The 14,273-nt window shown below is 44.2% G+C and overlaps 1 protein-coding gene across 1 annotated transcript in view; it reads right to left on the reverse strand.

Moving 5' to 3' along the window:
- Positions 1-754, reverse strand: part of LOC138159888 (ribosomal biogenesis protein LAS1L-like) — a 7,182-nt gene extending 6,428 nt beyond the window's left edge. Inside the window, exon 1 of the mRNA XM_069086190.1 lies at positions 2-754. Within this exon, the coding sequence (XP_068942291.1) occupies positions 2-633 (632 nt within the window). The 5' untranslated portion in view covers positions 634-754. The remainder of the gene's footprint in view (position 1) is intronic.
- Positions 755-14,273: the final 13,519 nt, after the last annotated feature.

Below are 14,273 nucleotides of genomic sequence, written 5' to 3' on the forward strand. Positions count from 1 at the left end.
CCGGGAGGCTGTCTGGGTCCCAGAGGCTGTCTGGGTCCCGGAGGCTGTCTGGGTCCTGGAAATCACGAGGGTGCGGGAGGCTGTCTGGGTCCCAGAGGTTGTCTGGGGCCGGGATGCTGAAACGGGCCTGGACGCTGGCTGGAGCCGTGGTGCTGACTGTGCCCGTGGTGCTGACTGCGCCCGTGCTACTGGCTGGGCCCGCGATACTGTCTGGGACCGCGATACTGTCTGGGACCGAGATACTGGCAGGGCCCGCGATACTGTCTGGGCCCGCGATACTGTCTGGGTTCCCGATACTGGCTGAGCTCCCGATACTAGCTGGGCCCTCGCAGGTGACAGTTTAATTACCCTTGTAGCTGAACTTTCGCGTCCTGGTAGCGCCTGGGACTGCACCACGGGGGGCTGCACCACGGGGGGCTGCACCACGGGGGACTGCACCACGGGGGGCTGTACCACGGGGGGCTGTACCACAGAGGGCTGTACCAGGGGGGGCTGAACCGGGGGGCTCTGCACCAGGGGAGTCTGAACTGGGGGTGTCTGCACCGGGGGTGTCTGTACCTCCGGTGCCTGGACCCGCATCTTCTTCCTGCGCCTGCGTGCCTGGGTCCAGAAAAGATCCTCCTTCTTATCCATGATGGTTCGTGAGCTCACCACCGGCAAACTGGCCACCTGGGAAGGAACTGGGAGGGGAATTTCGGCTGCCCGAGGAACGACCCTACTCGGCCGAAGAACCTGTCGGGGAACTGCTGCCGCTCGAGGAGCCGCGCGAGGAACTGCCCCCGCCCGAGGACTTGCTGCTGCCCGTGGATTAGCCGCCTCTCGAGGACTCGCCGCTGCTCGCGGACTTCCCACAGGCCGGGGCCCTGCTGCAGCCCGCGGACTCGCCGATGCCCGCGGGCTTCCCAGTGCGCGCGGACTGGCCGCTTCCCGAGGGCTGACCCCCGCCCGAGGACTCGCCGCCGCCGCCTCCCGCCTAACACTGCCTGCCAGGGCGGCAGGGGTCCGCTGCCTGGGTCGACCTCGCTGGGGGCCGCCGGCCGGGTCGTTCACCTGCTGCTGCTGCTGCTGCTGCTGCTGCGGCGGCGGCGGCGGCGGCTGCGGTTCGTCTGCTGCGGGGGGCCTCCGCTGCCGCCGCCACGGCCACACGCCGCTCCCGGGGCCGTCCACCCACTGCCGCCGCGGCCGCCGCGGCCGCCACTGCCACTGCCACACCCCGCCGCCGCCGCCTCCGCCTCCGCCCGGGCCTCCCGGGACGCCCGGGCCGTCCAGCCGCTGTAGCCGCTGCCACCGCCACCACCAAGGCCACACGCCGCCGCCCGGGATGTCCAGCCGCTGCCGCCAAGGCCGCCGCCGCCGCCTCCAACAGCGTCTCCGCTGCCCCAGTGGCCCACCAACCACCACGCCGGTCCACCTGCCCGGGGAGGCGGCCTCCGTGTCCGCCAACGCCGCCACCAGACACCGCTGCCGGAGGCCCGCTGCCGTGGCTGCCGCTGCCCGGGCCAGCCCGACCTGCAGCTGGACCTGCAGCAGACGCTCCCTCCGCCCCTCCTCCTGAGCCTCCTGCGGGCTGCAGGGGGCTGGCCTAGTGCGGCAAAGGCCGGAGCTGGGAACCAGGCCCGAGGGGCGGGGCTGCGAGGGAGGAGGGGAGGCGGGGGAACCTCTGCCTGCCGCAGACTGCGGTGCAGCACACCCACCGCAGCCGCCACGGACCCCACCACCGGCCGCCGCTCAGACACCGCCGGCCGCTGCCAACACCGCCGGGACACTGTCACCCGCCGATGCCACCACTGCCACGGCCTCCGCCACCGCGAGCTGCCCCCACTTCTGCCCAGCACGCTCAAAGGGAGCCCGAGAAGCGCCCGATGTGAGGAGCCTGCAGAGGAAGCAACGCCCAGCCTGAAGGGAACAAGCCGCACTGCAGAGCAGCCAGACAAAGGGCGGAAGACGCTCTACGCAATTCCGCCAGCCCGAGGGGGCGTGGCCCGGGCGGAGCGAGGGATGGGATTGGCTCTGCTTTCTCCGCAAGGTTTCCTCCCTCCTCCTTTTGCCGCAGCCCCGCCCGCCTGTTGGCAAAGCCAAGCCCAGCTAATCCCTCCTCCTGCGGACTTTCCTTCTGAGATTTGAAGGGGCCCATTGTGATTCCCTCCCCCCTCCCCAATCTTCCTTTCCTTTCTGGCTAAATCTCCCAGTGTCTGCAATTAATTCTCTAGGTTCTTTCCCAATCTAGTTGCACGTTATCATCATAATTAGCATTTATATACTGCTTAAGATCAAAGAGCTTTACAGATGCTTTCATCCTATTGTCACCCCAACCCAGGGAGGGGTAGGTGGTATTTTTATCCCCTTTTTACAGGTGGAGAAACTGAGGTTAGACGTCTTGCCCCGTCCCCCTGCTAGTGCCCGAGGCTTTATTTGAAGTCCGGTCTTCCTGACTCCAGGTCAGGAGCTCTGTCCTCCTTTCCTCCCAGCACCCCCCAAAAGGGCCTCTCAGTGCAGTGCAGAGCCAGGATCGCATTCCCTCTGCTGGCTGCCACATCACATGTTGACTCAGATTGAGCTTTCTGTGCACTAAAGCCCCCACATATTTTCCAAACGGCTAATGATGCCTCACCCATCTTGTACTTGTGAAAACTGATTTTCTATGCTCAAGTATAATTAGAACTCATATTTATCTTCATTGCGTTTCATTTTATTAGATTCAGCCCAGTCCTTAACACATGAACCAGCAGTGAACCAAGGTAAAGACTCTATATTCAATTAAACCCAATTGGAAATATTAAGCACCTACCACCTATAGTGGGTACTAAGGATATAAAGGCAGAAATGAGAACGATCACTGCCTTTCACTTTACCGAGGGCAGCGTGTACATAAGTTAGAAAAGAGAGTTTGAGGAAGGGGAGAATAGTCCCAATTGGTGCAGAGACTGGGTGATGCCAGAGAGAAATAAGGCTACTAATAACTGTGGGATTTTAGAGGCAAGGAAGATCGATGAAAAAAATTTAGTATAACAGAGAAAGTATTAGACTGAAAATTGAGAGGCTTGGCTTCCAGTCCTGGCACTGACCTGCAGCTATGTAACCATGAGCAAGTGACTGACTCTCCAGGCCTCTGTTTCCACACTTGCAAAATAAGAGAATTTGACTCCAGCATGGGTTCTTAACCTTTTTTGTGTCATGGACCCCATTAGCAGCCTGGTGAAACCCTTCTCAGAGTAATGTTTTTAAGTGCAAAAAATGAAATACCTAAGATTACAAAGGAAATCAATTACATTGTAATACAGTTATGGAAACATTAAAAATTCATAACCCTTCCCCACTCCCAGATTAAGAGCCCCTGAACTAGGGGATCTCTAAAATTCCTCTGCATTCTGAAATTTTAAATTCTACACCTGTGGGATGGAATTTGACCTGGACTTTGAGATGAATAGGATTATTGGATTGGTAAAGGCAAGGTATTTTAGGTCAAAGGAAAAAAATACATGAAGTTATTTATGGAGGTGAAGAACTTGACACTGGTACAAAAGGAAACTCAGGAAGAACTGAGTTCAAATCCAGCCTCAGACACTAGCTATGTGAAGGGTTTTGAACAGGATAATAATATGATGAGAGCAATATTTAAGAAATGTTAGTCCAGAAGTGGTGTGTAGAAGGTAGAGACTGGAATCAAGGGAGCTAAAAAGTTGTTGTCATGTCTGGATAGAGGAGGGATGATAAAAGACTGAACTGGGGTAAGATAGAAAGGGAGAAGAAAGGGGTAGGAGAAACATTTCAGAGGGAAGAATTGCTAGAATTTGATAGTGACTGATTAGGCACGAGAGATTGAAGGAGAAGAAGGAGTCAAAACTGACTCCCAGATGTCAGCCTGGGTATTGTATTTGACAAATATAGGGGAAGAAGAAAATGGTTTTGGAAAGAAAATGATGAATCTGGTTTTGGACTATTCAGTGTGTGAATTAAGAGTGGGACATCTGCTAAGCAGTTAGGGATATTGAATTAGAGTTCAGGTGAGAGACTGGTCCTGGAAAGTAGATTAGTTTAATAGACCCCCCAGGGTGAAGTGGGGGTAGATGAGTGGGCAGGAAGGGAGGAGTGAATTCCTTAGACCAGGGATGGGGAATCTGCAACCTCAAGGACACATGTGGCCCTCTAGGTCCTCAAGTGAAACCCTTTGATTGAATCCAAATTTCCCAGCACAAATCCCCTTAAAAGAATTTGTTCTGTAAAACTTGAACTCAGTCAAAAGACCACGCCCAATCCTAAAGGATTTGTTCTGTGAAGTTTTCATTCAGTCAAAGGGCTGCACTTGAGGACCTAGAGGGCCACATGTGGCCTTGAGGCTGAAGGTTCCCCTCCCCTGGTATTAGGCCCTCCCAATAGGGATGACAATTGCAAATTAGGGCAGCCCCCTTCAACCCTCCTCTAAACAAAATAAATATTATTTTTCAGACTAAACCCTCTCAAAATGGGACTGTGACTAACATTTTCAAACTACCATAGTAGCCTATCAAACCATCTCATATTAGACCAGGGACTAATACCTCCACAGTGAGACTGGGAAGAAACAAGTTTGGAATACAATCAGTGATATCACCAGGGAATCTTGTCAGGAAGGGATCCATAACAGTCTAGGATTCCTGAGTCCATGCTTCAGGGAAACTGCAGCCCAGACAACTCCAGGGGTCATGATTGATTTAAGATCAGAGATGATTATTTTCTGTTTTCTCATCAATTTTCCATCACCAAGGACATTGACAGGAAGGTACCTACCAGCCAGGAAAGTTCAAGTTTCTACATGGAATGCACCACATATTGGAAGGGGAAAAGAAGGGAGGAAAGAAGGAAGGAAGGAGGGAGGGGCACGCAAGTGAGGAATAGACAACCTGTTGGACAAAAGAAAGATCAGGCCAGGAAAGCCAGAAGTTTCTCCTAACAACAACAATAGTTAGTGGCAGAGGCATTACTCAGCTCAGAGGACAGGACTGGAGATATAAAAATATACCCAAACATTGTTGGCCAAATTCAATGGTGACATTCAGAGAAGGTGAAATGGAAGTGAAAAATCAGAAAAGGGTGGAAGCTGAACAGAGAAATATGATTATGTATGGGATAGCCATGGAGCCTTTGAATTTATATGGTGCCACATGATTAAACCCTTAGTAAGAAAAGACTTGAAATAAAGCAATAGTGTATGATCAAAAATGAGCAAAAAATAGGTCTATTTCATTGAAGCAGTAGCACCTTTGAAATTTGACCCCTTGGCAGGCAGGGTTGAACTGGTCCAAAAAGAAATCACGAAAAATCATGATGACAGACTGGGAGGAACAAAGAAGTTGAACAAAGAAAGGAGTTGCAGGGGGTGAGAAAATGGGCTAAAAAGTGTATTCCATCAAGTTTAAAAGGCTAAAAGACCATTGTGGAAAAAGGAGGTGGTGTATAGTTAATGAATGGGCATTGCTTACCTTAGGAAAGAATATCAAGTGGCAACTGGCAGGACCCTTCAGGGAGCCAAGTTTGACCCTAAATTTTACAAAATTACAGATTTTGTTGTTATTCAGTCATATCCTACTCTTCATGACCCCATTTGGGGTTTTCTTGGCAAAAGTATTGGAGTGGTTTGCCATTTCCTTCTCCAGTTCATTTTATAAATGAAAAAACTGAGGCAAACAGGTTAAGTTACATGCCCAGGGTCACACAGCTAGTAAGTGTCTGAGACCAGATTTGAACTCAGGAAGATAAGTCTTCCTGACTCCAGGCCTGGTCCTCTATGCATTGCATCACTTAGCTGCCCCTAAGACACAAACCTCCATTAAAAAAAATTCTATTCATGTTAGCTGTTTCTCTGGATGATCTGAAACTTCTGTTATTTCTGCTCAGTTAATATGGTAAGCTTCTCTCCAGGTAAATGTGTTTGATAAAATGTCAAGGGATTTTTTTCCTTCTTATAACTTTCTTATTCCATCACTGGCAGATTTGCGTTCAGACTGTTTCCTCTAACTCTTGTCCCTGTTGTTTCTAAAGCAAGACTGTCCTTTTTTTTCTTTTGAAATGTAAATTAAGTAATAGTCCCTTTAATAAAGTCATATGGGTTTCTACCTTAGTATTGTTAGACTCTTCCTGTTTCATTAATTTCAAAGTTCGTTTGTTTCTCTCTACTATGCAAATTATCTCTCTGACAGCTAAGAATGATTAAATCTCTTCATTAGGGAAAATTCTTCATGACAGGAAATGTCATCTCAGGAAAGAAACATTGAGGCTTGAACTATTTTCTTGGTAGTTCTTACTAAGTTCTTTTTTCTTAGAAGTATTAAATTTTTTTTTTCAAACATGAAAGGTATTTTGAGTTTTTTTTTTAAAGAAATAGTTTAATCCCTACTCATTGGCTAATTGAGAAAATGAAGTGTCTAGAACCCACAGAAAGAAAAGGAGGGGAAGTATCAGTACTTTAAGCAACCTTTCTAAGTTTGGGAGTCCTTGTCCAAACTCAAATTCAAACTCAAACTGATTACATTGGATCCCCCAGATCAAAAGTGGCTAGCTACATCTCCTCTTCAGGATCCTAGGGGGTCCTCTGATGAGACAGTGGAAGTATCTTTCTAAATCTATCGGCTCAAACCTCCATTTTGATGTATGCTTCCTAATGTATCAATTAACAGTTATAGCTGGGATCTTCTCTATATCACTTATTAACCCAGTTATTATTGTACCAGTATTATTTAATCATTTAGCAGCAATTAGATTTCACAAATGGATATTTTCCTGAGAAAATAAAGCAAGAACAGAAGTACAGACACATTTCCTTCTACCCCCACACCAGGGGCATACTTTCCTCTATATAACCTTAGTTCCTATGGAAAGTGAATTGGAATTTAAACTAGTTACTTTGCCCCATTGAGTTCTCTTCTAAATGCAGCAAAGCTAATGGATAAAATTATTCCTCTAATTTGTGGCATCTAAGCTACTAATCTAATTCATGGCTGGATTGGATCCTCACTGGACCTGGCTACTAGCAAATTCTGTTTTGGGAACCAGTTCTTGGATATTTCTAGATCTCACAAAGTAATAGTGTAGTCTAGTCTGTTGCCAATGAATATTCACAACAGAGCTGCTATGTTCATGGTTCATTTGGGGAGATAGGGAGCTAGCAGCAGGCAGCCACTGCTAGTACCTCTGTCCCTACCAAGAGCCTTATAGCAGTCCTTGCCTCAAGCACTGCCAGGAAAGAGAGGTCTTTCTGGCTGCTTTGTAGGCTTTTGAATGCACATCCAATTCTGGCTCAGCACAAATCAGAAAGCCTGTTTTTCTACTATACATTAAGGGGACAGGCAAAGGTCATGGATTACCGGTACATTTTTGAGTCCACATGAGAGAGTTTATCAGGCAGCATACAGAACTGTATTGATTATCTCAAGAAGCACCAAGCATGCAGCACATGTTCATAAGGACTGGGCTTTCATCAGCCAATCCATTGCTACCCTTCTATGCTTTGTATTTGTCCACAGTTTAGTTGATTTTTATTTTAGGTAAGAAGATGGATGTTCTGGTACTTTGCCAGTACATTGATACTTTGACATAGTTTAATTTGCCTTTTCCTCCTGGGAGATATATATATATATATATATATATATATATATATATATATATATATATATATATATGTATATATGTATATATATGTGTGTGTGTGTATATTTGGCAATTATTTTATTTTATTTATTTTTTTGTAGTTTATTTTTTTATTTTTTAGTTTACATCATTCATTTCCACAAGATATTGAGTTACAAATTTTCTCCCCATTTTTCCCCTGCCCACCACCACAAAACAGCAATCCCACTGAGTATCTCCTCCCCCAATCTGCTTTCTCCTATATCTTCCCCTGTCCCCCCTCCAATTTTCCAGTAGGGCATGGTGGATCTCTATGCCCCAGTGCCTGTATATCTTATTTCCCAGTTACATGTAAATAATAATAATAATATATTTTTTAAACATTTGATTTTAAACCTTTGAATTCCGGATTCTTTCCCTACCTCCCTCGTCACCCACCCTTACTGGGAAGATGAGCAATTCAATATAGGCTGTACATGTGTAGCTATGCAAAACATTTCCACAGTGGATATATTGTGAAAGACTGACTATATTTCCCTCCACCCCATCCCACCCCCACATGTTCTATTCTCTACTTTGATCCTGTCCCTTTTCAAAAGTGGGTGCTTCCAACTTCCCTCCCTCCAGCTTGCCCTCCCTTCCATCATCCCCCCTCTCATGCCCTTCCCCCCTACTCTCCTGTAGGGTGAGATACCCTATTTAGTGTGTATGTCATTCCTTCCCTAAGCCAAATTCATTGAGAATAAGGTTGACTCATTCCCTTTTGCCTTCTTGTTCTTCCCCTCCATTGTAACAGTTTTCCCTTGCCTATTCTATATGAGATATTTTACCCCATTCTATCTCTCCCCATATCCTCTCATTATATTCCTCTCTCACCTCTTAATTTCACCTTTTAAGTATCATCTCTTCCTATTCAACTGGTCCTGTATCTTCTGACTATGTATACCTGTACACATATATACACATACATATGTATTCATATACCCATATACCCTCTTATATAGACATATATGTATACATACATACATATATAGATAGATAGATATAGATATATACACATTTCTATTCCCTTCAACTATTCTCATACTGAGAAAAGTTTCATAAGTTACAATTATCATTTTTCCATGTAGGAATGTAAGTGGTTTAACTTTGATAAGTTCCTTATGATTTCTTTTCTCTGTTTTCCTTCTCATGCTTCTCTTGCTTCTTGTATATGTATGTCAAATTTTCTATTCAACTTTGGTTTTTTTCATCAAGAATGCTTGAAAGTCCTCTATTCCACTGAATATTTTCCCTGGGAACACGATACTCAGTTTTGCTGGGTAGGTGATTCTTGGTTTTAATCCCATCTCCTTTGACCTCCAGAATATCATATTCCAAGCTCATGGATCCCTCAGGGTAGAAGCTGCCAGATCTTGTGTTACCCTGATTTTGTTTCCACAATATTGAAATTGTTTCTTCTTGGCTGCTTGTAATATTTTCTCCTTGATCTGGGAACTCTGGAACCTGGCTATAATATTCCTAGGAGTTTTCTTTTTTGGAATCTTTTCCAGGAGGTGATTGGTAGACTCTTTCAACCTCTATTTTGCCCTGTGGTTCTAAAATAGGGCAATTTTCCTTGAGAATTTCTTGGATGATTTCTAGGTTCTTTTTTTTTTTTTGATCATGGCTTTCAGGTAGTCCAATAATTTTAAAATTATCTCTCCTGGATCTATTTTCCAAGTCAGTGGTTTTTCCAATGAGATATTTCACATTGCCTTCTATTTTTTTCATTTGTTTGGATCTATTTAATATTGTCTTGATTTCTCATAAAGTCACTAGCTTACATTTGCTCCAATCTAATTCTGAAAGAACGATTCTCTCCAGTGAGCTTTTGAGATTCTTTTTCCATCTAGCAAATTTGGCTTGTTAAGGCATTCTTCTCATTGGCTTTTTGAGCCTCGTTTGCCATTTGAGTTAGTCTATTTTTTAAGGTGTTATTTTCTTCAGTCAGGTTGTTGATTCTCATTTTATAATTTTCTTGCATCATTCTCATTTCTCTTCTCAATTTTTCCTTCACTTCTCTTATTTGGTTTTCAAAATCCTTCTTAAGCTCCTCTGTGGCCTGTAAGCAGCTTATTCTTTTCTTGAAAGCTTCTGGTGCAGGTGTTCTGACTTTGTTGTCTTCCTTCTGTTCCATGCCCCAATCCTTTTTGTCCCCAAAAAAGAAATCCAAAATCTGACTGATGTGCTTGCCTTGCTTCCCTCCTTTGCTCATGTTGCCACTCAATTACTTGACTTTTGAGCTTTTTGCCACAGTAGAACTCTGCTTCCAGAGGTAGGAGCTTTGTGCCAAATGCTGGGGTTTTCTCAGCTGCTAGAGCTATTAGTTGGATGCCCTCTGTGAAGCCTCCACACACTCTGGCAAACTGGTCGTGAACCCCAGGACCTCCACCCTAGACCGCAATCTGGATCCAAGCACGTTAAAGCAAGAGTGATTATCCCTCAGACTGGTTGCTTGGTCCCCCTACAACCTGCAGACCAGGAGCTCTGAAGCAGCCACGTGGTGGCAGAAGTCCTTCAGAGTTCTTCTCCTCGCTCTGGGGGCAAAGGCCTACTGTACTCCCAACTACTGGATCCCAAAGTCCACACTACACTGACCTCTCACTTTGTCCTTAGCATCTATGGGTTGATAATTCTGGAAACTGCCACAGCTGCTGGTGATCTGAAGTCCCTCCAGCTGGTGGCTGGTTGTGGCCACCCTGAGGCTAAAACCTCCAGCTCCCAAGGGGCTGGGGCTGGCTCCCAGTGTGCTGTGCTGGTTGCTTGCTGCTGGCCTGCCTAGCTGTCCTTTAGCAGGAGGTTAGTTTCTCTGTGTCATTTTGTGGGTTCTGTAGCTCCAAAGTTTGTTCAGTCACCTTTTACATGAATTGGAGGAGGTGGAAGTGGGAGCCCCATGAAAGTCCTGTTTCTACTCTACCATCCTGACTGTGCCCCTGCCTTTTGTCTCCTCCTGGGATATTTAACAATTTAGGGAATAAACTCATAGCAGTAGAAGTTTTTATAAGGACATAGTGAAAAAGACATGCAAATAGAGAAAGATAATGACTACATAGACCTGGCATGCTCTGTGAGTTGTGTCCCAGTAAGCCTGGATGAAGAAGGTAGTTATATCTCTCTGATGGCTGTGAAGCATCACAGTAGCTAAGGCCTGGAGTTTGTGTTTGTTCCTATCCTGCTAAACGAGAACAATCAATGAAACTCTTAAGAGCAAGTGTATGGGTCAGCCAAGGATTCCATGATCATCTGAGGAATGGAGAATGATCAGTGCAACCTTAAACTCAGTCCTACTTACCTGAGGCACTGCTGTGAATGACTGACAAGTTCACCTATCATAGCACAGAGCGGGGAGAGATTGATTAGATTCCAGATTGTGCGGTAGAAGAGTAGGAAGTCAGGGGACACACTAGAGTCCATTTTGGTCTAAAGCAGTAGAGAGTGGGAAAAGACAGTGGAGTCCAACCTGGGAGGGTAGAGAAGATGATTTGGGTATTGAAATGTAAGTGATGGTTATGTGCTATGTTATCTCTTGCTTGATGCTTCTTGAGATAATCATGCTTTTTCCTAATCTCATTAACTGCTTTGCTATATCATAGGAAGGACAAATAATCTGTTAACATCTGGATTTAAGAAGAGGGAATTTCCCCTGGTATGGGGGCTGAGTCAATGTATAACACGTTGAATTGGGCCTACATGGAAGAACAGGCACAAGAATCTATTACATAGGAAAAAGGATGCAGATGGTAAACATTGATTTTATTTTCTTTAACAAAAATCCATAGGAAGTTATTTTTGTAGTTTTAAAAAATTCCAAGAAGACAGAATGTGGAAGGGAGAAACCTCCAAACCTGTATACATGAGCTTGAAAAAAAGCTTAAAAGGAGTGACTTTTAGTCTCCTGCTAGCAGGGCCTCTCCCCCATAGACATAACACCAAAACCTTAACCCCTAAAATACTTATGGACAACTGCAAGACATTTCCTAGTTCCCTCACATCCAAATATTGTTGTAAATATTTATTGGATTCATTTACAGCCTGCATTAGCTTTTGTTTTTCCATGGGAAACTCATGAAGCTAAACTTTCCTTTCTCCCATGTTCTAGGCCTACAAATGATGGCTAACCTCTGAATATAGTTGGGATGAAAATGGTTGCTAATACAATAAATTACCCTTGCAAGATCTGTCTGCTTGTTCTTTCATTTGTCCTCAGCCTCTTCCTTCAAGCAAAATAAACAGACTAAACATTTCTTTCATTGTTTAGAGCTTCAGTGGTTTCCAAATGTTGTTTACTTCCAACCTTTTTAAACATCTTCATACATTTCCATTTATTTCAACTTCTATACTTGTCATTTTTTTTTTCATTCCCCATGGGTAGTACTTGACAATCAATATTCAACAAGCATTTATCAAGGGCCTGCTCTATGACAGGAACTGTGTTAGGCATTAAGGATACATAGATAGACTATATATATATATATATATATATATATATATATATATATATATATATATATATATATATATACACAGTTGCTGCCCTCTTGGAGATGCATAGAGAATTAGATACAAAATAATTTCTGGGAGGGAGCATTAGGATAATCAGGGTGGGGCTGCTGAAGAAAGTGGTACCTACACTAAACCTTAAATGAAACTGGGAATTCCATGAGGTAGAGGATAAGGAGTGAGACCAGTGGAGACAAGGGGAATGCAACATACCAAGGCATGGAGATGGAATCCCATGTAGGGAAATAGCAGGTAGGTCAATTTGGCTGGAAAGTAGAGTGAAAGAAGGGTAGGGATAGGGACTAGACTCAGTGATTTAAATGACACAGGGAGCTTTCAGGTGAGGAAACTATCAATACAGGCTGTCTGCATCTTATATATAGATTTCTATGATTTTTTAAAAATTTCTATAGTCTTAAAAGAGCTGCCCAGGACCCTGAGAAATTAAGTCACAGAACTGGTATGGATTAGAGGCAGAACTTGAACCCAGGTCTTCCTGGCTCTGAGACCAGTTATCTATCCACTGTGCCATGTGATAAAGGAGAACAATGTGAAATAAATCTAGAAAAATGTGGCTTTCCCCCATTCAATTTATTAGGTTCTCTTAATACATTTATTTGTTTTTTACTGGGAGCACAGCTGTTTTAACTTTATTTCCTACTGCCTTTAACTTTCCCCTAAAGTCCCTTAATTACATTTGTAATAATAGGTTACTAGAGTCATTTTCAATTGTAAATTGTTTTAAATTAATGTTATTTAAAATGGGATCTATTTAAGAGGTTGAATTATTAGTCTTAATTCATAGGCCATAGGTCATCTGAGCTATAAGGGACATAGAGGCCATTTACTCCAATCTCCTTATACAGATTAGACTCAGAAAAGTGAAAGGACTTGTTCAAAGTCTTATAGCTATTAAGTGTCAATATTTTCATAAGTATTTAGTATTACTTAGTCAATAGTATTTATTGGATGCCCATCAAGTGAAGTGTTTCCTAGCTTTCCTAAATGGTGAATTGAGAAGAAGTAAACTCTGAAAAGTTTTCTATGTCAGTGGAAAAATGGGATTAACAGAAGTATGATTCAAGGATGTTAAAATCTGAATAGGAACACGGGAAAAAATGGATAAAGTAAATGGGAACATTTATTATGCACCTATTATGTGCCAGGAACTATGGAAAGCACTTTGTAAATATTATCTAGGTAGCTACTGTTATTATCCCCAGTTTGTAATGGAAGAAACTTAGGCACACAAAGGTTAAGTGACTTGCTTAGGGTTGAATTTAGGACTTCTTGACTTCCAGCACATTATCCACTCTGCCTCCTAGCTGACTGTGATCGACCTAACTGAATAAATGAAGGCTATTCCTGAAAGTCATGTAGGGAACACAATGCAGAGTTTTGATGGAGGTGAGTGTTATGGTTTGATTCAAAAAAGTAAAGAATTTAGAGAAAGGCAATGTCATTCATGGGCTACCAGTCAGTTAAAAACATTTCTTAAATTTATACTCGAATCAATGCCCTGGGAAAGAAATGGAGGACATAGCCCTGGCTTCCAGGAGCCTGCAATCTAACTGAAAGCTAAGATGTATGTAAGGAGGGTGCCCAAGTGAGACCTCAGCAAAAGCTGAGCATCTGCAGAGGTTAAAAAACTGATACATGGAAGGATAAAGAGCAAAGCCCTCAGATACAAAATAAATAGTAAGTCCCCAGGCAGGGTGGATGACTTGAATAACTTAACTGTGTACAAAGAAACTAGAAAGACAATTCATGTAACTGTCCTTAGCCACCCAAATGTGGATCACCCTAAGGGAACATGGAGTTGTCGATAGAGAGAAGGGGCTTTTGAGCAGGGCAGGGAGAATTTGTTGAAAAGGAGAAGCAAGTCTTTCATGTGCCCAGGCAATTCTAGTAGCCATGGTGCCCACTGAGCAATCAACCCAGCCAAGACACTGAAAATTGATGGAAGTCCAACTGAACAGTTGAGTGCCTTGTAGATATATGTGAAGATATTCTGGAGAGAGAAAGTATATCAAAATCCTGCAGTTCAGGAGTGATCATTTTGCCTTGGCCTACATTTTTCTCCAAGATGAGTGGTTTACTACCATTGTATTTGGGCTACTGCTCACTCT

Source organism: Petaurus breviceps, unplaced genomic scaffold, assembly GCF_028583685.1.
Source record: "Petaurus breviceps papuanus isolate PSGF00001 unplaced genomic scaffold, PetGlider_PUasm1.0 178, whole genome shotgun sequence".
Lineage (NCBI taxonomy): Eukaryota > Metazoa > Chordata > Mammalia > Diprotodontia > Petauridae > Petaurus > Petaurus breviceps.